Here is a 22,207-nt window from a genome sequence, read left to right on the forward strand (position 1 = left end):
GCTTGGGACAGATCATTAACATTATTTTAAATAAAGTAAATATAATTCAATAGTTCTATACAGGGTTCAAATAATTTGCTAATGCCTTCAAACTTGAGCTTCTCTCGTTATTGTCTTATTAATTAAAACGATCCCACATCACTTGGGAGTTAGAAGTATCTTCATCCTACATGAACTTTAATACTTGGCTTGTTGCTAGGTAGCCTGCAGAGTTACCCTTGAACGGGCCCCACAGAGATGATGTCAGGTGTCAGGGTACCTTGGTCACTTCCACCTGGGCAAGTTTTAGGATTTTTTTTTTAAACCACTGAACCAGTGAAACAACTGAAGAACTGAATGTAAACACTTTCTTTCTTCTCAAAAGAAATATAAAATTATAGTCCTACAAGCAACTGTCATAAAATCATATAAAAGTCTAATATAATGACTCTTCCTCAGTTCTAAGCTCTGTACTTCAAGAACTTGAAAGGACAAGATTTCCATTTTATGAAAAAAAAAATGAATGCAACAAGACAGAACAAAATATCCATGACATTTTGGGTATGTGCTTAGATTTGTTAAAAAGTTCCTATATGGTAGGTATTTCACTGCAGGCTGGGCCACAGATAGGATGTGGGCTTCAGAATCAGAAATATCAGTTAAAATCCTAGCTTTTCCATGGGCATGTTATTTTGATGCTAGAGATTAATCCCAGGAGCACTTTTTTACTAAGCTACATCTCATGTCCTTTTTATTTTTATTATTATTTTTTTTTTTTTAGATAATGTCTAGTTAAATTGCTGAGGCTGGCCTTGAACTTGAGATTCCCTTGCCTCGGCCTTCTGAGTTGCTGGGATTAGAGGTGTGTGCCACCATGCCCAGCTCCATAGGCATGCTATTTATAATCTCAGAGCCCCAATTTCCTCATCTGTAAAATGGAAGGATTATTGTGAAAATTAAATAAAGTACATAAAGAGCAAATAGGATATTCTTCATCCTACTATCAATTCAAAATAAACTTTGAGAAATCTATATAACAATTTTTCTTTTTTCTGAGGTGGAGTCTTGATATATTGCCCAGGTTGGCTTGCAAATTATGGGCTCAGGAGGTCCTCCTGCCTCAGCTTCTGGAAAGCTGGAACTACAGATGTGTGCCTCTAGGCCCAGCAATAGCAATCATTTTATTGATTCCTTACCATGTGACAGGCTGCTGCGTGTGGGTGGCACACACCATCAAGACAGACTGGGAAAATGTCATGTAAAGCTAAGCAGAATCAACAAGGCTGGAGGAGAGGCTAAAATTTGCAACACATTATAGGGAAAGAACCCAGAGTCCTAAAGTCAGATGGCTTACAGTTCCCGATTCTATCACTAATAATGAAACTTGCAAAACTTCAATTTCATAATCTACAAAATGAGGATACCAACATTTGTCATAGCTTTCCCACTGGATGATGAGAACTTCTAGGACAACGTGGGGAAGCACCTCATTTTGAGGACCCTGCTCAAGGTCAGGTCAGCAAAACACTCAACGCCTAGCACCAACCCAGGCACTCCGTGAAGGCTGGTGCTTGCTCCTTTCTTCCCCCTAGCTTTATCTCCACAGCAGCCGCCATGGGGAATAAGAGCTTGGAAGAACAAGGACCCAAGGATGGCTGGCCTGAGACTGGTTGTGTGCTGCACATGTTATTTTTTCTCTTGACCCAGTCTGCAAAAGAGAAACAAGAGTGAAATGATAACAGGCATGTCCACTGAAGCAAAACAGGTCACAGGAAGAAGATAATACTCAATGACAAATAAAAGTCAACTGCAGCTGGACCCTGAAAGGGTAGGTGAAAATCCATGGGAAATAGGGAAGGCATGTCCTTTTGTGTGGAATAGGCTTTTAAAATATTATCACCAAGCCAGGCATGGTGGCACACGCCTCAAATTCCAAGGACTCGGGAAGGAAGCTGAGACAGGAGGATCATGAGTTTGAGGCCAGCGCGGACAATTTAGCAAGACTATCTCAAAAATAAAAAGGGAGGTGGGGATGTAGCTCAGTGGTGGAGCACCCCTGGATTCAATTCTCAGTACTGCAAAATAGTAAACATTATCACCAACGTGAAAACACACACACTTTTGCAGTTTTACCATCATCTTTGCTGTTTAGGCTGCCTGTGCAAGGTGGAACTCCTAAGAGATACAAAATGTTTATAGCGTAAAACAATGACAAAAATCTTCAGCCTTGTTAAATGAAGGCACCAGACATAAAATATCCACATTGATTTGATATTCAAGACTGTGTACATATGGGTAAGACCCAAGGAAGGGTACTTGGAAAACAAAAACAGCTGATTAGGACAGAATTGCCTCACCCAGTGCCTGAAACCTAATATTTGTTCAATAAATATTTGTTGAACCAGCAAGAAGACTTGATTTTTATTTTTCATATTACAACTGTGAATACATTTGTTAGCTAATCAGAGATAATATACCTTCATGACATATTTTGTTGTTTTGTACCCCCCCAAAACACTTTTGTCATCTTATGCCCAAAGAAAATGATGTCATCATAAAAGCTTGTAGGGGCTGGGGTTGTAGCTCAATGGTAAAGTGTTTGCCTAGTATGCGTGAGGCACTGGGTTCAATCCTCAGTACCACATATAAACAAATAAAGGGATTGTGTCCTTCTATAACTAAAAAAAAAAACAAAAATCATTTTCCTCCCCCTTAAAAAAACAAACAAACAAACAAAAAACTTGCAGACCTGGGCATGGTGGCACATGCCCATCATCCCAGTGACTCTGGAGGCTGAGGCAGGTTCAAAGCCAGCCTGGGCAACTTAACAAAATCCTGTTTCAAATAAAAAGAGCTTGGATATAGTTCAGTGGTAGATTGCCCCTGGGTTCATTCCCTGATACCACACAATAAACAAATAGTAAATAAATAAGTAAATAAATAAATAAATCTAGGAATGTGGGGTTTTGGTACAGAGAACTGGATAAAAGTCACTAATGCATTTCAGTTATCTAAAGCAAGCAGAAGCATTGGTAGATAAACAGGAGATCTGCTATTTGTTCATTTATTGGTCAACTGTCTTGGAAAAATAACCCCTTAAGATCTTAGTTGACAGGTCTGTGACCGGGTGATCCCTCCTACAGCCCTTTCACTACTTTAAAAGTTAAATGTCAAGAGAAAACATACCGGGTTATTATGTCATGTGCATGTGTAGATACAGCATAATGGCTCCTACTATTACACATAGTTATAAAGCACTAATAAAAAAATTAATTAAAAAGTATCAGGCCAATGAAGACAGATGGATTCTCAAAAGAGTTAATATTTGAAAACTTTATTTTCTCAAATGAGCACCAACACAGATCAGAAATATGACAGAAACAATGCACTTCTCTAATACTCCATCACTATGTACAAATACAGGAAAAGGTGAAGACAAAGTGACCTGAAAAAATGCCAACAAAGACAAAAACAAAACAACCCAAACCCAACAAATACAGTTTGTAAACACAAGCATAAATAGATTCTGTATTGTAAGATAGTCTCTGCAGGTTGGGAAAAGGGAACCAACTCCCACTTTCACCAAAATGTTATAAAACACATGGGCAGATAGAATTGGATAACAAGAGAATCCTTGTTTCTTGGCTTTATCTTCTACTGCCAGTAAATTTTATGACCATACTTTTTAAAAAATTAATCTCTTTTCTCTTCTCATAGGACTAGCATTTTTTGCCTTTGTGGCAGATTATTTTAAAATATGTGAATTGATTGTATTCAAGATTTGATTTCCCAGCCTCTTCATGAACCTGAGGTAATCTGACCTTAAAAAAAAAAAGCTGTTTACCTAGAAGGTATGTGTATTATGTTATTAATGTTCTTTTAACCCAAACCAGTTAATGTTTAACATGATGTGGCTTCTAAAACAACCAGAGCCCTGGGACACGTGATTAATATGCTCACATCTCAGTTAAAAGTACAGATTTGACTCTGCTTGATCTTCGCAAACAAATTTCCTTTACAGTCTGTGAAAGTTGAGCACACAAAGAAAAAAAAAAAGGAACAAAATGCAACAGCTCTGTGCTCAGGAAAACAAAGATCTCGTGGTTTGTGCTGTTGGTCCACTCAGAAACAAAAACAACCAGAGAGAAAGAAGAAAAACCTTATGTGCCCACAGTGTAAACTATAGTTACAGTGTCCCCAAAAGAAAACAGGAGGCACAATCCAAAATGCTTTCACTCACATTCTCTCTCTCTCTCACACACACACAGTCAATCAAATTCAAGATCCCGATTTGTTGGATTTTTTTCCCCCAACAAGTGTAATTACTCTAAATTGTTACTACTAAATTTACTTGGTTTTATTTATTTTCTTTTCTAGTCAATATTAGTGCAAGAAAATATTTCCGTTTTCAACCTGGTAATTTACTGCAGAGTCTGTTCCATGGTAGGGTGGTGGTAGTGGGGGATACAGACAGGCATTGCTTTAAAGCCTTAATCCAGATTAAAGTGAGATATCCTCAAAAAAGAAGAAGAAAAAAAAGTACATTGGTGATTACTGTTTCCCTTAAAATATATTTCAAGAAATGCACAGGAAATCATAGAATTTAAAATAAAAAGTGCTCTCAGGGGATCTGAGAAAACAGCACCAAATATATTATTTAAAAAATTAAATATTATTTACAAAAGTATATTTCACAAGCAACTTTTTTTTCATATATATATGTATAGATATATCTACTTGAAAATCTTATCATAAAGGGGACACCTCTTTGCACACACTGACCCACTAGTAAAGACTAACTTTACCCTGTGTATGTGATCTTGTGGTCACAGGAGCTGGGGTAGTACTCAGACCCAGCTGAGAACTTGTGGGCATCAAGTTTGGCTCTATTTGATTTATGTCAAATCAACCCATCAGCAGCCTGAGACTAATATCCCAGGGGCGGGGGTGGAGGCCTGGGTGCACTTCAGGGTGGCCAAGGCCATATGACCTAGGGTGGGGCAGGGGGGCTGGAACACAAATCTGCCAGCTGGACTTCAGTTCAAAATGAAGGCAGCTGCTGGCTGAGGTATAGAACTTCCTGCTTTTCCCTTTCTCACTTCTCCTTTCCCCTTCCCTTCTCCCCTTAACTCCACCCCCCCGAGTTTAATCAACAAACTCCAATTCCCTGAACCTACTTAGGGTGAATGGATGAGGTCTTTGGTTATGCTCTGGGTCAATAATTTGGTGAGAAAATTAAAGAATAAACTGACCAAGGCCATGGGTTGACGGGTCTCCATTGCTCAGCTGTGGCCTCTCCAATACTGCTAAATGTTAGATAGACAAACCACAAATAGAGCTAGTTATAAGAAGCACTTTTGGTTTCACTGACACAAAGGGAAGCCTAATGAGTTGTTTTCCCCCCTGTAGTTATGGAAAAACCTACACTCAGATCTCTTGCACCAAGTATGGTGCCATCCACCCACTGGATGCTCAATGGATGGTGACTGGAAAAAACCCAGCAGCAGGGTCTGATTGGAAACTGCTCTGATCTATGCTACAGTCAAAGGCCCCATCTTCAAGGAACAACAGTGGCACATTGGTCTCCTTCTCTGCCCCTTGACAATTCTAGGACATCCCATGTCCAGTTTCGGTACATGACTACCTTAAAACTGTAGATCTAAAGACAAAAAAAACCTGTCTTCATTTAATCCCATTTTCTTTTTATGAAAGACTCTTAATAGCCAGGATAGTCCCTGAGCAAAGGGTCTAACTGAATCCACAAATGAAGGCCACTTGCTTCAGGAGGAAAAGAGGGGGAAATCCATGATTTCCGTCATGGTAAGCCAGCTTAGGAATGTGAAAGTTGGAAAATGTTTGAAAACTTGGGCCTGGGACCAGAAATTAAATACTTCTGAACCTCAGTCTGCCTTGCAATAAAGGGGGGAGAACAACTTAATCTCTATGGCTACTTCTTAGACAAGAAGCCCTGGGGAACAAAATTCAATGTTTCCCCCCCTTGGTACAAGGGACTGAACCCAGGGGCACTCTACCACTAAACTACATCCCTAGCCCTTTTTGAGATAGGGTCTCAATAAGTTGATGAGGCTGGTCTGGAACTTGAGTTCCTCCTACCTCAGCCTCCCAAATTGCTGGGATTATAGTGGTATGTCTCCATGCCAGTCCAAAATTCAATTTCTAGAAATCCTTCTGTCTTTAAAGAGGAGAGGCACGCTTATTGCCAAACATGGAACTACCCTGTTTTCTGTCATCCTGCCATCTGCCAGGGGCAGGGCAGGACCATGACTGTCTCAAATCTCCCATTCTACAGTCAGCACATGGAGACACAAAAGGTATTTCCATCGTAGACTCCTTTCTTATGGGAATTTCATTCTGTTGTGATGAGATTCTGAAAATGTCTGAGGGTTTGCAGCTTTACTCTTAACCAACTTTACAAATTCTTATCTCCATGAACCCACTCTTTGTGAGGCTGTTAAGGTGAATTTTCCTATAGGAGCAGCCTGTTTGGAGGACTAGAAGGTTTGAATTACCTCATCTGCAAGCATCTTAATATTTTCAGTCTAAGAAATGAGATTAGAGTTTCAGTCCTGCACCATGTACCTGGCTGAACTGCTGCAGAGGAGACTTTCACAGTGTTGATGAAATGGATCAAACTTTTTTTTTGTATGCCTTATAGGGATCTGTTCTTCACTTCCCTAATGCTCTGAAGATTGCATAGGGCGGGGGAGGAGAAAGGGGGTAATATTGGGATTTGTAACCCCTCCTCATTGCTGGACCAGTCTGACAGATTTCTCTCCACATAAGACACTGAAGGTCCAAGAAGAGTAACCAACCAGGTGATCCCTAGGCTCAAGGCCTTTATCTTCCACAGTCTGCAACATGGAGGTGGAGAAAACACCCTGAACACTACAAAGAATTGCTGATCCCACCAAAGCCACTGCGTATCCAAAGAGCAAAGATGCACCTAACCTGGACTGGTTCAAATCTGAACTATTCTTCACACTGTTCCAGTCAGCTTCTTCCCCTGGCAATACGAATCAGTATTGCTAAGGGTCAGGAAAAAGGGGTAGACGGTCAGCATTGCTAATATTTCTACTTTTAATTTTTCTGGCTCAAAATCTGAGCTATTTCTTTAGGAGCTCCCAAGCACCAGCCCCTCTCTTATTCGCTGCTTGCCTCAATTCCTGATTTTACTTGGTTGCTGGTCAAAGCCTTTGGGACATTTGCATCTTGCGTACATTGCAAATGCCAGTGTCCTCTGTCCTCACACGCAGTGGCTAAGGAAGCATAGATGATTGCCCAGGGGCCGAGTGAGGAACCAGATCAGAACTCATCAGGGCCTCACCTACCTCACTCACTGCTGCCAGTACATGCCCCAGCTCAGCCCAAGAGAACTAGGTTCTTGCCCTGTCAGCTAGAATTAGGGCCACTGCTTGTGCTCATTTGCTATCCTGGCACACGTGGTGTCACGTACAGAAGCTTCTGATCAGAGATATTGCAGCCATGAGGTATATTTTTTTTCTCTTTGTCCTTTTAGACAGGTTGATTATTTCAAGCCTAAGTTACCAGGTCTCCAGGAGCAGTGCAATTTTGTTCCTACCTCCACCCTCCCACCCTCTGCCCATTCCCAGGACCCTTGGGATTCCCCCCTTTCCCTCTTGCTAATGCCCACGTGCCACGTCACTGCTTTCCTGACAAGAGGCCATCAGGCAGCTCTTGCATGGGCCCCGGGGGCCCTTTCCAAGGTGGGCTGCCGCCATGTGGTCAAGGATCTGTTCCTTTTGTTGTTTTTGTTTTCAGCCAACACTAGAACAGAGAGAGAAGCCAGGATCAACTCACAAACAGATACAAAGCAAAGAGACAGAGAGACGGCAATTTAGAGGCCGGTCACCAGAAAGATGGTGTCAGTGTGGGAGGATGCCCCAGATGGGAAGGCCCCTAAATGGATGGAACCAAGTGTTCAGTCACTCTCTCACGCTTGGGTAGAATGTTCAGTTAGATGGCATTCACATGGACACTGGGTTGGGTAGATGGTGTCGGATCAGTCCCAGCCATTGTCCTTGATCATGTGTGCTAGTTCAATGATGTATTTGCCTTCTTTATATTTCTGGCTGCTTTCAAAAGCATGTTCCTATGAAACAGAGAAAGAGAAAAGAAATTCAATGACCAACAGGTAACTTTTATGGCATAGAAGCAGAGGCGTTGCCAACAACAGGCATCAGAACAACTGAGGTCCCATCCAGGTTTCACCCAGACCCACTGAGAAACCTGTCACCACTCAAGCATTCTGTCTCCTGCACTCAACAGCAGAACTGAGGCAACACCAGGACTTCCTCAGTATTATGAAATAATTTCATCAGGATCTTTGCATTTTTAAGTCTTTACTCAAGTGTCACTATCTCAGAAAGATCTTTCCCAGCTGTTCTACTCAAAATCCCAACTAAATTTCACCCCTGCACTCCCTCTCCCCTCCCCAGATTAGTTTTTGCCCATAGTATTTATCATTTTCCAACATACATTATAATCTGTAGTTCTGTTTTATTATCTGTCTCCCTTGGTGATAATATAAACTTCATGGATGGCAGACATGTTCATGTTTTATTTCATTGCTGTGTCCCCTAGACAGCTGTGAGGCACCTATCAAATCTTTAATAAATAATTGCTAGGGCTGGAGTTGTAGCTCAGCAGTAGAGTGCTTGCCTAGCACAAGTGAAGCACTGGGTTCAATCCTTGGCACCACATAACAATAAATAAAATAAAGGTATTGTGTCCATCTACAACTAAAAAATAAATAAAATAATTGCAGAATGAATAAGTATACATTCAGTGAAGGTAAAAGAGTGAGAGTATTCCTATGAAGAAAAAGAAAAAAGGCCGAAGAGGTAGCTCAGTGGTAGAGTGTTTGTCTAGCATGCAGGAGGCCCTGGGTTTAATCCCCAGTAGCACAAAAAAATAAATATATAATCTCAGGGGAACTTGATGCCAACCAGATCTACCCACAAAGTTTCCATGTCATTTCTGCTAGTTTCTAGGAACTCAGGAAAGTCTGGTTATAATTTTAAGCTGAACTTGTTAACCTTAGAGAAAAGACAGGAAGAGAAACCAGGTACTATGAGGCCAAACAGGTCTCTCGGCCTTATTTCCTTGTTCTTGCTGTTTCCCTGTCAGATAAGTCAAGCATGTTTTTCCTTCACTGACTTTCTCCAGGGAGACAGGAGCTCTATAAACGCAAGACTGAAGAACCTGACAGCCCTCAAGCCCTAGACAACTGCTAGGTCTCCAGAGGGAAACCTCAACACCTGGCAGGTTACTTTCTAAATTTACAATACTGCGGGCACTCCCAATTAATAAGCCCCAAAGAAAACAGTCCCGCACAGGTTCAGGATAAATGGTTATTTTATTTTCAGCAACAGACATCTAAGAACATCCTGGTGTATTATCTGAGAACAGTGCTCCCTAGAGCTGACACGTGACTAAGGTCAAGGGACAGAAGCAGCGACATCAGCTGTTCCTCTAGGGCCCTGGAATTAACAAACTGAAGCCTATGTGGTGGGTTCCTGCAGCTCTGCATGAACAGTACCATAGACTTTTGGGTTTCAGAGCAAGAGTTTGAACTCAATCTCTTGTTGAGAGGAATCATTCACAAAATAGAAGGAGAGAGGAACCGAGAGAGAATAGTTATAGGCTCAGCAGCAATTTCCCTCACACTTCATTATACCCCTGTGCCGTGTGTGTGTGTGTGTGTGTGTGTGTGTGTGTGTGTGTGTGTAAGTGCACAGGGGCATGCACACTTACACACAATAGAGGAAGTGGTTTGGAAATAGATATATCATTCCACAATAAAGAGTTCAGGTGGAGGAAAAAGGAAAAAAAAAAAATGAAAATTCAACTGCCCTGAGCCACAAAGGCACTAGTAAAATATCAGGACTGGAGTCTACAAAATCACCAATGACTCCACCTTGAGAAGAATCACTTAACCACTGGACTTTCTATTCAATCACAATTGGGGATAATCACAAGATTGTTTTGAGGGTCAAAATATTTTAGTAAAAACCAGAACTGTGCATGCCCCCACCATCAGTCACTCAGAGGGATGGGTGATGGTGAGAGGGGCAAAATGGCCAAGGCCAATTTCTCCCACAATGAACAACAAGCAGCGCCTAAACCATGTTGTCATCACAAAACATACTGTCTGGAGTTTTTCTTCCTAGCACTGAACATTTCCAAGGAGATGCAAAAAACTGAATCTGAAAGCAGTTCTGCCAAATGCTGCTGTAGACTCCACCTGTGGCAGTTTTTAATTTTCTTTTTAAATCACTTGCACATTTTCAAGTGTTATTTAAATGGAATTATACATGTGTGTCTGGCATCTATTGCTCATACTATTTTATTTATTTCCCCCAATAATTTTTTTTATTTTTCAAGTCATATTAGTTTCATAGCTAAACTGAGCAGGAAGTATAGATATTTCCCATATACCCTCCCTAGCACGTCCCAGACACCCCCACTATTACAAACCCACCGAGTGTTCCACTTGTTACCACTGGTGAATCTACAGCATTAACCCTGCAGTAGTTTCGATTATTCCCTTGGGCTCCTTCCCAAACCAATAGTAGGTCATAAGCCACATGACAGGATGGGGAATTTGAGACATTTTACATAGAATAAATCACCCTCCCAATGACAGAGAGACCAATTTTTCAATATCCTCAAAATGACAGGGCAAAACAAAAAGTACTGTGGTACACATGGAAGTACAAATGCTGGCAGAAAAAGATCTGCCAATAACAACAATGTAAGCTTATCTTCACTAACATAAGCTACATGCCAAGTGATGACCTAAGTATTTTACAAAAGCATTATTCTATTCAAAGCACTAAAAACTCTATGAGTAAGGAGAATGAAATAGCTGCCTAAGGACACACAGACAAATAAATGATAGAGCCCAAATCTGAACCTGACTCTAGCTACCTAAATGGTACTTAGCCACCAGCCAGAGGGACAGTGGGGCTATATTTATGGTTGTTTGGTACCCCAGTACATGTTAGAATACCTAGTCCCCAGGGTCTTTAAAGTAACAGATCCCTGTCCTCCTCTTACCCTGACAAAAGAATATGCACTCTTCCTAGGTCCCAAAGGAACCTTAATTTTCTATGTTGAAAGAATGAATTGTGCATCTGGGAGAGTCCAGCCATAACTATATCCACAGTGGACTTGTGGATAATGTTTGATGATGCCCAGCACATGACCTAGGACCTCGGCAATCTTCTCAGAGCATTTACACTTCTTCAAAGTACAGTGATTTAAGAGCTCGGTAGTCAGACAACTCAATGGATTCCTTTCCTGTTTTGGCCATTTGATGGCTGGATAACCTTGGACATACTATTAACCTTCCTCAGCCTCAGTACCCCAATCAGAAAATAGAGATAAAATAACATCTAACCTCGAGAGATGCTGAAAAGTAAATATATTCATCTGTGAGCAAATGGTATATGCTGTTAATATTATTAAGTCTACAAGGGTGTGTGTGAATATGAGTGAACAGGTGTAACAATGAATTGGAAGTGGAATGAGTATTGTAGATAGATGACGGCACCAGGTACTGCTCAGCTTCCTGTCCTGGTCAAGGATATTTCCACAAGGCCACAGGAAGCAAAAGAAAAAAGCATTCTTCTAACGTGAGGCCCAGTGCTAGTCTCTTCACAGGCCCCTCAAGCAGACTCCATTATACTTACATATTTCCAGCCCAGAGTGGTTTTGCAGTTTTCACAGTAAATGTCTGCAACTGCATGTAGTCCTGTTAGCAACACTCGCTCCTCTGCAGGCCCACAGCCCACATTAACTCTATGCCAAAAGAGAGAACAGGAGAACAGGTAGGTTAGTCACATGTAGTACACCATTCATTGTTCAGGCTGAACTTCCAGCAAAAATCCAACCAGACAAGGCTGTCCCAAGGGAAGTCAACACTAAGAACCTCATTTAAAACTTGAAGAACATCCCTCCAAAGGTAGCCACACAGAAATATCTCAGTTGCAATGAATTCCAGACCTGCTAGATTTGATTCACTTGGTCTACTAAGATAGTCCTGATTGAAACTTTGCTTAGGATTCAATTTTTCTAACAAATGCTTTTAATCTCATGACTTAAATGGAGGAAATCCAAGCCATGGGCACAGGTCCTCAAAGTTTACTGAGGGCTAAATGAAGCCAAATATGCCACACAGTCTTGTCCTTATCATAACAATGAATCCTGAACATTGCACATACTACTCCTTCACAGAGCGCCTATTTCAAACTGAAGGCCTTAGATTTCCATTTTACAGTTCAAAAGGCTATGTAAGCTTCACCTTCCTTTCCCAGGAAGATGTTATAAATCACACATCCAGAGATGACTATGGGCTTCGTACGCTGTGTCACAGCCTCTAGTAGAGGCTAGAGGATCTTCCCTAACTTCTTTATGTTCTTCCCTCCATCTTTATGTTCTTCAGCAGATCCTGGTGGAGATCTTTTTCACCTTCTCTCCCCACAGTGACAAATCTCACTTATGGCTATGAGACTTCCATGTTGAAGCTCCCTCAGATACTCCTCAGCTTCTTCCCTGTGGGATTATTAGGGGCACTGTGGCGAACAGAGTATTTTCAGCCAGAGATGAATGAATGAAAGAAAGGAAGGAAGGAAGGAAGGAAGGAAGGAAGGAAGGAAGGAAGGAAGGAAGGAAGGAAGAAAGAAAGAAAGAAAGAAAGAAAGAAAGAAAGAAAGAAAGAAAGAAAGAGGGAGGGAGGGAGGGAGGGAGGGAGGGAGGGAAAGAAAGAAAGAAAGAAAGAGAAAGAGAGAAAGAAAGAAAGAGAGAAAGAAAGAGAGAAAGAAAGAAAGAAATATCCCCAAAGGTTACTGACTGTTGTAACACTCCACAGGGTTTGTTACAGAAGTCAGGGTCCACTGTTGAATTGTTGAGAGTTGCTCTTCCCATCCCTCAAAATTTGCACCAAACAATGGATGCACCATTCAGAGACACTCACACTGAGTTAAAGAGGTATGCTCGTCCTTGACTTCCTTGGAACGACTGAAATACAAGAAAACAAATGGATGGTTAGATATCCATTTCACCCACCCATTTGGATAAGTAACCCCAAATCATAACAAACAAAGCCTTCCAGGATTGACACAGAAGGGAACAGTAAGCCAGCTCACAGACTAGCTGGCAGATGGCATGAGGAGGGGGAAGAAGGCCACATTTGCACTATTTCACAAGCTTAGGTGAGAAGATGGGGGGCAGGGCATACCAAACCCCACTATGTCACTAAAAACTGCTTCCCTACTGAGGTTGCCTGAGATAATTAATCCGTTTGAGATAATTAATCCATATTCACTTCTCCTAGTGCTACTTGATTTCAGCCATCTGTGCTGGCCACAGTTTTCCCACATTGGCTGGGACATAGAAAACCAGTAAGAGGCACCTTTCTTTGTTCTCTTGGTCCTTTCCTACTGAAGGCAGCAAAGAACAAACAAACCATTTATCACTCATCTTTGCCCTTCTGTGGATCCTAACTGCCACAACAGTCACCATCCTCCTAAATGGGATCACAGAAGCTCCCCTTCCAAGGTGTAAGCAACTTGATCTCTACAGCACAGAAATGCTTACTAGGCAGTAATCCCATCTTAGCCTCTAGCTTCTTTCTTCCGGCTGGGGAATGGTGAGGGGAAAGGACAAACAGGAGCCAGAGCTTGCCATGCAATCTGACATCTACTTCCATTAACATAAGCCCTGTCCATGTTTTCCTCCTCTGGTTACACTGAGAAGTCTAGCTGACATGAGCCAGCCATGTTCTGCATGGCTGTCTGCATTTTTAATGTGGTATGAAAATTTTATCCTGAATTTAACATCCAAGCCTGCTCTGAAAACCACTTTAAAATCAACAGCTCTAAAAACAAACAAACAAACAAACAAGGGACTCTGAAGAAATCTGGAGGTGACTAGTTAATAAATGACTAGAGGGTAAAAGCACCAGACAGGGCACAGATCACTATGCATGAATCTGTCATTTATTAGATGTGCAGGGTGGCAGAGACTGGAGCTGCTAGCCACCGAGTAAGGCAAAACTCTTTTTACTTGGGCAAAAACTGCCTCTAAAGCAGCTGGAGTTTTGGTTGCCTCCAATAGTCAAAAAGGCATGCCAGGTACAGCTTCAAGGAGAAAGCGGATGTTCCGCAGCTGCTGCCCAGACCTGCACAAACTCTCTCCTTTTTGGGATCTTGATACATCCCTGGGGAACATAAGACCTCCTAGGCACAACTGAGAAGCTCCGGGTATCACAGCCTTAAAACATGAATCCTAGAGGCCCATGCCAAATGTTTCAATAGACAATGTCCCATTGACATAAGACTAGATTTCTTAAAATTGTTTTTATAGTTGTAGATGGATACAATACCTTTATTTTATTTATTTATCTTTATGTGGTACTGAGGATTGAACCCAGGGCCTCACCTGTGCTAGGCAAGCACTCTACCATTGAGCTACAACCCCAGCCCAAACACAGGCCTAGATGTGGACAAATTGTTAGTTCAACCTTGGAGCACAAAGACACCCCAGGGTTTCAAGGGCAGCCAAAGCTTCAAATTCTGGCTCCACCCACTCCTCTGGTCTCTGTTCTTGCTACTTTCCTTTGCTCTAGTCAAAATAAGCCACATGCGGTGCATTTCACCAACTTTGCCCATGGATAATGGTCCCTCTGATGGGAAAGCTCTCCCAACTTATCCCTTCTAAGCCTCAGCTCAGCTCCTCTTTGATAAGGCTTTCCAACCTCCCTAGGAAGAAGCACCATTGACACCCATGTTCTGGACCCCTCTTGTTCCCCATGTTTTCTTTTTTCTCAGCATTTAATATCCTGGATTTAAACTGTCTATTTAATTCCCTCACAAGGTTGTGGGCTTCCTGAAGGCCTGAGCCATGTCTCCAATCTCTCTGAACCCTTAACACATATTTGAATCTTGCATACAATATGCATTTAATATTTATTCCAGATCAATTGTATCAAGGTCTGAAGTATAATAAACTACATATTTAAAGAATACATTGAACACTTCTGGTTCTGATATCTGCACATACCTGTGATATCACTATAATCCATAGTAAGATTATGGGTTATCCCTCACACCCAAACATCCCCATTCCAGCCTCCCCTTTCCTCTTCTTCTCCTTCCCAGTTGGGACACACAGGCAACCATTGCTTTCAATCACTCATTTGTAGGTTCTAGAATGTCATATAAATGAAATCACAGAGTGTGTAGTATTGTTTTTTTTAAAATCAGGTTCTTTTACTCAGCACAATTCCTTTAAGATTCATCCAGGTTTTCTATAAATCAATAGTTCATCCCCTTTTTATTGTTGAACAGCATTCCATTCTATGGATATACCAGAGTTTATTTTTGGTTTGATTATTTAATGTAAGATTTTGACCTCAGAGTCTCCTTCCAGCTCCAAAATTATATTCTTTTATGAATTCATGGTTCTAAATTATATGTACAGGTTCACTATCCTCTAAAACACATTTGCTAAGACCTTCAAGTTCACCACTAGGAAAAAAGTGGCTACAGGAAAACAAATCCTAGAAGAGAACAGACGGTAAAATGACATGAAGCAACAGGGGTACTCCATCCATGACAGGAAAGGACCCTAAAGAACATATTCACTTATTTCTCAAACACTCACTGATCCTCTGCTGTCCACTAGACACAATGGGGAATGCAGGGAGAGGCAACACTGAGATTTTCCAGGGCCGCAGTATCCCCAGAAGGTTTGTAAGATGATTCTCCAGAGCAAGGAGAAAATACTAGAATTTTTATCTATTTGTATCTACAAAATTAAGTTTCACTAAGCAGTTACAACAAGGAGGACTGAGGGTGTGGCTCAGTGGTAGACCATGCATAAGACCCTGGGTTCAATCCCCTGCACCACCAAAAAAAACTGGTGCCTTCCCTGGGCTGTACATCCAGGAATCAAGAAGGAAGGGTGACAGTGGCACTCTTCTTCTGCCTTTGCTTTTAGCATATTGTGAATACTGCTTTTTCTCTGCTATAGTATGTCAGTCATGAATCTGATCTGATAAAAAGAGCCTTAAATAGCAGGATCTTTGCAATTTTTTAGAATGGGACAGAGCACCACAGAGGTGGTTCACCTACAACAAAGTACCTGAAGCTTGTGCTCTGTAGCAAACTTAGCATTTGTCAAAGTTTTCATTTCTTAATAATTTTTGTGACTTAAAAAGCAATTATGTAAAAATGACTATTTAAACAAAAGGAGCATCAAAAACAATTTTATAATTGTTGACTTTTTTTTATAATTATATATACAAATTCATTCAGTTTTTCTTTTATGTTTATGAAACTTACTAAACGGCCTGGGGCTGTGGCTCAGTGGCAGAGCACTTGCCTTGCACATGTGAGGCACTGGGTTGGATCCTCACCACCACATAAAAATAAACGAATATATCATGTCCATTTATAACTAAAAAATCAAAAATTTAAAAAAAACTTAAAAATTTACTAATTACCTGGAAGAGTTACTCAATCTCTCTCAGTACATATCACATAGTAATTTACATATGGAATTGATAGGTAGGTTTGTGTGTATTAGAGTATGTACTCAAGCCTTTTACTGATAGGCTGCTGCCCTGGGGATCCAGTTGGCTTCAGGGCACAGCCTGGAAGTGACTTTCTCTGGCCTGACACAGATTAGAATTCCTAGAGAGAAAGAAGGGGTGAGGGGAGGGTGCACGGCAGAAGAAAAAGGCCGGCCAGGCCCAGAGGCGCCTCCCAGGCAGGGGCACTACAGTTCCTCCAGGCCTGTTCTATGAGAGCTTACTGGCAGGGGCCCACACTCTGCCAAGGGTGCTGAACCTAGTCGTAGCTGTTGTGGCAGCAAGACCTCCTCAAGTACCCACCAAGAGGCAGTGTTCACAAACCTCTTTTCCTGAGCCTGGCACTCAGAACCAGCTGCGCTTTCTGAGGCAGACTCTGGAAGCTCCTCCACCAAGGCTTCCACCCTGGGGCCCCTGCCAAGTCGACATTTATGATGGGAAAAACAGCCACTGAGAACAACAGGCATCTTGCAAACAGACACAGACAACAGTCCCTGCGGGGCCACTGTATCTTGTGGGGCCCAGCCCAGGCTGGCGCAACCTGGCACAGGCTGGTGCTCCCTTGAGTGAGGGTGGTACTGAAGGTGGGAAGACTGAAAGGAAGTTAAGGAAGCAATTAGAATGAAGCAAACAGAATTTCAGACCGGGAGATGCCAAACAGACTGTCAGACACGTTTGTTTGCTGTTATTACTGCCAGGCAACAAGGCGGTTCTTTCCCATGTTGTGTATCAACTGAGGCTGGTGTGCAGGCCTCCAGGAAAGGCTTTCTGCTTTGTTTTTTAAAACCACACAAAACTTTTCTTCTATCCTTTAAAGTAGTGGTTCCAGGCCCAGCCCTTCCAGCCAGCTCAAAGGAACGGAAAGGGCTTAGAGTTTCCTGTTTAGTAGCCAAAACCACCAATTTCTGGACCCTTTGAATGTCTGGAAGGCAGCAGCTCCCTTTCAAAGCAGGAGAACCATTGAAAAGTGAATACTTTTGGTGGGAGGCAGTGACCGAGAAGCCTGTAGGTTCCTGCCCCTTTGTGATAGGTGCAGGTCCTCACCTTGCTGTCCTGCTCACTTGGTCAGACTCCTCACAGCACAGAGGTTCCAGGACAAGAACACAGCCCCTCCGCTCATGAGGAAAAGCCAACCATACTCAGCTTATCATGCACTCAGGAGGTGCACAGGGAGATGAGGGAAGCAGAGGTCCACCTGCCTCACCTGCTGTGATATCTGGAGGCTAGATGACCCCTTGCGTCTTTGTACAGGGTATAAGGATCTTGTCTTGGCATCAGAAAAGTCAGGTTCAAATCCTGGCTTACTAGCTACTGAACTTTGGAAGAGTTATTTAATCTTTCTCAGCTTCCGCATGTTTTGCATCTATAAATGGAAACCATGCCTTTTTCATAGGGTTGTAAAGCACAATAAGTAAAACAAGGTGCAGAGTAAACAGGTTCCCATCTCTCCTTTTCAGGAACCTGGAAAAGAGATGAGAAAGATGACCCTTAACTTATTCGGTCATTCAAACTTTGTTTCTTTGGTGACTCTGGTCTTGCTCCTTCTTTCCTAACATGCCAAAAGGTAAAGCTCCCTCTCTTTGCATCTCAAGTGGAGAGAGAGAGAGAGAGAGATAGAGATAGATAGATAGATAGATAGATAGATAGATAGATAGATAGATAGATGATATGGGAACAAAGCTCCCTATTGATACTTTCAATTTACAATATTCTGTGAATCCACCCCTGGAAAAGCACTTGGCACTTGCTTCTCTAACCTATCATTCTTCTACATGGCATTAATTTCCTGGGCTTCAAAGAGTCAGGCTGCCAGGGTTTGAATCTTGGTTTAGCCATATACCAGCTATGTTACTAATGAGCAAGCCAAATAGCTTCTTCTGGGCCTCCCAATTTCCTAATGTGTAAAAATGGGCACATTAAAATAGTAATCTCATTCATACCGGATTTGTTTAAAAAAAAAAAAGATAACTATATTGGTCCAGGTATAATGGCACATGCCTGTAATCCCAACTACTCGGGAGGCTAAAGCAGGAAGATTGCATGTCTAAGGACAGTCTGGGCAACTTAATAAAACCCTGTCTCAAAATAAAAAGCAAAAGGGTGTAGCTCAGTGGTAGAGCACCTTTGGGTTTAATCCCCAGTATTGCAAAAAGAAAAGGGAGAAAAAAAAAAGAACTGATATAATGTAAAGTTGAGAGTTTGGGTTTTTTTTAAATTAAGGTATAATTTACATTATCAATATTATATGTACTTTTTTAGATAATGATGGAGCTTTATTTTATTCATTCACTTATATTCGGTGCTGAGAATTGAACCCAGGGCTTCACACATGTTAGGCAAGTGCTCTACCACTGAGCCACAACCCCAGCCCATCAATATTCTTTTAATGTACTCAATTCAGTAGATCCAAGGTTGTGGAACCATTACCCCTAATTCCAGAACATTTTCATTCTCCAAAAAGAAGTCTCTCACCATTAGCAGTCACCCTCTATTTCCCTTGTTTCCATCTTCTGCAACCACAAATCTACTTTCTGTCTCTACAGATTCGTACAAGGCACCATACAGTTTTAATGGATGGTTACAATTGATCTCCTTCTAAGCACTTTTTAGCATTTAGTGGGAAGGTAGCAGAAGTGTTTAGGTAGAGATACAAAGGAGGATTTGTAGGTCCTTGACCTGGGATGTTGGCTGCCACCCCCAATTCAATAGATCTAACATTTTGCAAGCAAGAGTCAGATCAGTCTTTTTTTTTTATTCTTTCCCATTCTTTTCTGACTATGGTTAGGCCTGTGAGGTTTTTTAGGGTCAATTCCAAAGGGTTGAAACCCAAGCAAAATAGCACTGGATTCTGCTTGGATTTTACCCTTGAGGAAACATATGGAGAAAGTGAGAAGAGTGATAATAAAGAACAATGATGAAGGCTTCCAGAATTAGAACATGAGTGCAATTTTAAGAAACTGACTGCTTAGCTAAGAGGAAAGAAGACTAAAGGGGATTTCTTCCATCTTTTCTACAATAAGAACAAGAGGAAATGGACTTAGGTGGAATAAAAGAGACCGGTTAATTAAAAGAAAGAATTTCCTGACTGTGATTTCCACACTGGGACATAGGTCACTAGGAAAAAAGACAGGGATAAAATAAAACCATTTGTATGTGTTAATGACTTGCCAAAAGCTTTCACATACCTATCTAGTAAAAAGCCATGTGTGCTGCGAGAGGGAGAATGGTGACTTTCTTAAGGCCCTCTTCCCAGGTCTTGGGGCTATAGTAGGTCTCCATTTACCCTCACATTCCCTAAACAGATGGAGGGAGGGGCAGGGAAGGGGCTGACTCTAAAGGAGGAAATATCTGCTTTGTGGAGTCATAAAATTCCAAGAGCATGGGAGCATTCATGATGCCTAGGATTGCAAAAATAAAAGATGGTAAGGGGACCTGGGTGTCACATTTTATTGCTGAACAGGGGAGATTCTGAGACCCAAGCCACTGAACAATCAGACCCTTCAATATACATTCCCACTGCCTACACAAACCGCCCACCTTCAGGCCTGGGCCTAGGGAATGGGAAAGATCCTTCAAAGCTTGCTCCCTGGTGGTATCCTGTCTGCTGATGTTAATGAGAAAGGCAGCTTTAGAGTCTTGGAGGCCTTGCTATGTAACTTGGGCAAGTCACTTCATCTTTCTGAGACCCCCAGGGCCCTGTGTACAAATGGGAAAAACAATGCCTCTTCCAGGATGCCCTACTCCAGAGGGATGTCATGGAGATTAAGTGAGTGTGCGTATATTAAGCAGGGCCTGGCTCATAAAAGGCATTTAATAAATGTTTGTTTCTTTTCACACATCCACAGGCTTTCTTGGTGTCAAATGGGAGCACTGCATAGTCTGGAGGGCAGGATAAGCCTCTCTAGTCTGCGGCAGCAGGTTAGGATGGTAGATGCTAATGGAAACCTGGGGCCAGAGGGAAAACAGATGCTGCCAGCTGTCTACATCCTGCATCCCCTCCTCCCTCTCCACAGGGAGTGAGGCCTAGAAAACATGCATTCTTCAGGAGTGAAGAGTGGAGAAGACCCATAATCAGACAACCCCATTCTCTGCAGAACAAAGGCTGACATGTCAGTCTCACTAGGTCTGTTTGGGGAGGCTGGCTCCCCAGTTAGAAACTGGGGGTGGTACGATTAGGAGGTAAGAGCACTCACTCAGCCCTTCAGAGCTGGGCTCTTTGCAGTTCAATTAGAGAACTAAAATTTTAAGAAGGCTTTCCTATTGGAGCTCAAATTCGCTCAAAGCTGTCAGGCCTTTGAAAACAATTCAAAGTTGCTATTATTCAAAAGACAATGCAAATTAATATGCCTGGGAACACAAATTCCGATTTCCTGATTTATATTTTAGTATAGTACTCCTGATTCCAAAGCTATCGGTGTGTTGGCAAATAAAAATATCCATATAATATAAAGGATATCTATGGAGTCAGTGGGTAAAACCTACAGACACTCAAAATAATAAGTCCTTCCTTGCACCCAAAGAAAAAAGGGCAGAGAAGGCTATCTTTCATGGCTGCAGCCTGTACTATGGAAGGAACTGCCTTCTAAATATTGGCAAACAAGCAATGACTACAGTGAAAAATGGAGATGAGACTGAGGTGACTCTTTAAAATAGATTGTTAATTGTAAAAAGACAAAAAATAATGGCTCATCCTGATATGGGGCATTTAACTATGTACCAAATAGGATTCAAACTGCAATTCAGAGCAAAGTAGTTTAATCTCAAGAACTCAAGCTAGAAGGTTCAATCACCTTCCCTATTTTGCAGATGAAGAAAGTAAAACAAAGAAGTTAAGAAACATGCAGGTCCAGAGAGTCTCACTCCAAAGTCCAGGGGAAAATGAAGATGGGGTAACAAGGGTGTTGTCCAAGCAACTTCCTAAAAAGGACACTGCGCAACAGAGTTAGACTAAAATGGTCACAAATTTGTCAGAATGTGCAAAGCACTTTCTCACATATTAATGATTTCACCTCCAAAACAAGAGGAGAAAGTGAAGCCCAGAGCTATTAAAGTCAGTTCCCAGTTTTATACAACTCGTAAGTCAAGGTCAGAACCTACACCTAAGGCTCTCAACTTCAAGTCCCAAGTTTTTTCTAGAGGGTATTCACTTGGAAAAATCTGTCTCTTTAATGAAGAAGGATGGATCAATCTGTCAGTACTGATGAAAATCTCGTAGGTCATTCAAATTCCTCTTCTCTGATTCCATATTTACTTAGCAACTGTCTAAATTTAATTCTCTCACTCCAGTGGGTTTACCTTCAAGGAAGATAACACACAGGTTGAGCTTTCAGGATTATGTGCTCTACTGTAAATCAATGAATTAGAATTCTGGCTTACCAATTAGCTTCTTGTGAGTTGTGTTACAATGAATCACTTCATCAGAGCTTGGTCATTTTTGAGTGAATGGAAAAAAAACTCAATTTGGAGACCTTCAATGTTTAAGACTGAGGATCACCAAGAGAATGTTCTGAGTCCCAGACTAAAAACAGCTTTTCCAGCTCACTGCCACACAAATGAATGAATGGTTCTTATTTCACAACTTTCAAAGAAAAA

At 41.6% G+C, this 22,207-nt stretch overlaps 1 protein-coding gene across 1 annotated transcript in view; it reads right to left on the reverse strand.

Annotated features, from left to right (window-relative positions):
- Nucleotides 1-3,297: 3,297 nt before the first annotated feature.
- The window catches only part of Ypel2 (yippee like 2), a 39,133-nt gene continuing 20,223 nt past the window's right edge, over nt 3,298-22,207 (reverse strand). The window contains exons 2-4 of the mRNA XM_026397997.2: nt 12,998-13,041; nt 11,715-11,823; nt 3,298-8,110 (exon numbers count right to left, since the gene is read on the reverse strand). Coding sequence (XP_026253782.1) covers nt 8,021-8,110; nt 11,715-11,823; nt 12,998-13,041 — 243 coding nt within the window. The 3' untranslated portion in view covers nt 3,298-8,020. The remainder of the gene's footprint in view (nt 8,111-11,714; nt 11,824-12,997; nt 13,042-22,207) is intronic.

The sequence above is a fragment of the Urocitellus parryii genome, chromosome 7 (assembly GCF_045843805.1).
Source record: "Urocitellus parryii isolate mUroPar1 chromosome 7, mUroPar1.hap1, whole genome shotgun sequence".
NCBI lineage: Eukaryota > Metazoa > Chordata > Mammalia > Rodentia > Sciuridae > Urocitellus > Urocitellus parryii.